This window comes from Habropoda laboriosa, unplaced genomic scaffold, assembly GCF_001263275.1.
Source record: "Habropoda laboriosa isolate 0110345459 unplaced genomic scaffold, ASM126327v1 scaffold89, whole genome shotgun sequence".
In the NCBI taxonomy this organism is placed as follows: Eukaryota; Metazoa; Arthropoda; class Insecta; order Hymenoptera; family Apidae; genus Habropoda; species Habropoda laboriosa.
The window spans coordinates 1,764,913-1,766,965 of NW_017100263.1; the positions used below are offsets into that span (position 1 = coordinate 1,764,913).

General features: G+C 26.5%; 1 protein-coding gene across 1 annotated transcript in view; it reads left to right on the plus strand.

Annotated features, from left to right (window-relative positions):
- LOC108573114 (PR domain zinc finger protein 5-like) overlaps positions 1 to 1,642 on the plus strand; it is a 2,635-nt gene extending 993 nt beyond the window's left edge. The window contains exons 2-6 of the mRNA XM_017935481.1: positions 457 to 649; positions 716 to 855; positions 926 to 1,088; positions 1,173 to 1,427; positions 1,514 to 1,642. Coding sequence (XP_017790970.1) covers positions 457 to 649; positions 716 to 855; positions 926 to 1,088; positions 1,173 to 1,427; positions 1,514 to 1,642 — 880 coding nt within the window. The remainder of the gene's footprint in view (positions 1 to 456; positions 650 to 715; positions 856 to 925; positions 1,089 to 1,172; positions 1,428 to 1,513) is intronic.
- Positions 1,643 to 2,053: the final 411 nt, after the last annotated feature.

The window sequence follows — 2,053 nt, forward strand, 5'->3', positions numbered from 1 at the left end:
GCATGAAGATCAAATCATTTTATATTTTATACTTGACTATAGTGCATAATAAATTTTAAGAATTTAATAGAAAATTAACAAGTTAATGGAAATAATGTGATTGAGGAATGTATAAATTTACAAAAGAAATAAAATGTAATATACATTATTCTTTATTAAATTTTCCTGATATTGATTCTGTACTATGATTTTTAGATATTTTAGTTACATATGTTTCTATGATTAACATCTACTACTATAAATTGACATTTTATATTTGCTTAATGACTTACTTGAATTTATAAACATAAGAAAAAGAAATAAAAATTATTCAAGTTTTGTACATGTTAATGTGTAATTTCAAAACAGAAGTGTTATAAATTTTTCTTGTTCTTGAAGTTTCTAATAACTCATTTTTAAAAATTTTAATTATCAAAATAATTTAAAACAATAAAAAGTTAAATATTGTATGTATAGGAAACATGCCAACAAAGAAATAGATACTCGTGGCAGACCTGTGAAAACTAATAAAAATGCTGATACTCAATGTGATATGTGTGAACAAGCGTTTGATTCAATTACTGCAACAATACGACATAGATTTAAGGTCCACCCTAACTCACCAACAAAATTCTACTGTCATTACTGTGGGATGCAATTTCCTTTAAAAGTATGTTTTTATTTGTACATACACAATGTGTCTTTTATATAATTTTACAAGCTATTTCTTTATTAGACTCACAGGGATAATCATCAAGCTTCACATGATTCATCTGAGAGTGAAAAGAAAGAGCAACACAAGAAATGTGAAGATTGTGATGTATTGTTTTATAATGAAAAAGCTTTAAATTACCATTATCGTTCGATACATAAAAGGTTGAAAGTTTTTTCAAAAGTAATGTACTATTAAATTTTTCTAACTTATATTTAATAGTTTAATTCACAGGATGGTACATTTGTTTCAACCAACTGCAACACCACCACCTAGTAATAAAATCAAAGTGAATTCAATGAACGATGCTCTCAGTGTATATTACTGCCATTTGTGTGGAGCTGAATATATTATAAAATTTAATTTACAACAGCACTTGGAACGAGCTCATACTCAAGTAAAGGAATATAAGTAAATATTGTATAAACACATTTTGTTTGTTTTTGTATTATACTAATGCTTTTTATTTTATAATTAATAGGAAGAAAGAGAAGCTGTTCCAGAAGATTTAATAAAGTGTACAGTGTGTGCTGCTTTATTTTGTAGTAAAAAAGCATATGAAGTGCACAACACTTATCACCAACCTGATGATTTGTATGTAACATCAGAAGAACAAAGATTGCAAACTGTAACTAAAGTAGACCAAGATTTTGATATTAGACGCGTTGAAGGAGTTGCTGATAAATATGTTCCAAAAATCAATACACCAAAAAGGCCTGCTAAAAATTGGCCAAAGGTATTAATGATTGAACTTGTTCTTTATCTGTTTTATATATATTAATTAAATTTGTATGCATGACCTATAATAACTTTTATTTGTAGTCTAAAAGAACACAGACAGTAGAAGTACAAAAAAAAGAATATTCTTCTTCAGATGATGAACCTGATGCTATCAATGAATCCAGTGATTCTGAAAGTGATCTTCCATTAAAGCAAAGGATTTGCAGCTAACAGAGTCTTTTATTGTACACAAAATGTGATCATGTTTATACTCTTTAAATGTTAAAACTATGTTTGAATGGTGGTCACTGTGAAATTGTTTTGCGCATTTTATTTTTAGTTTTTACGCAAACATAAAATGTGATTGTAGATAATTTCTATAGTAGTATTTTTTATATTGGTGTGTGTATGTGTGCGTGTGTGTGCGTGTGCATGTGGGTATGAATTTTTGTGTATTTAATTTACTCTCCTATTAACTTTTTCTGCTTCTAACATTAAATTAATTATCATAAATATATTTGTTGTACTTAGAATGTTTTCACATAGCTATATGGAATATAGATTTGTATCTTCATAGGTATTTGTGTATAATTTTATATATATAACGTATTTAATCAAATAAATAAAATATAAAAATATTAA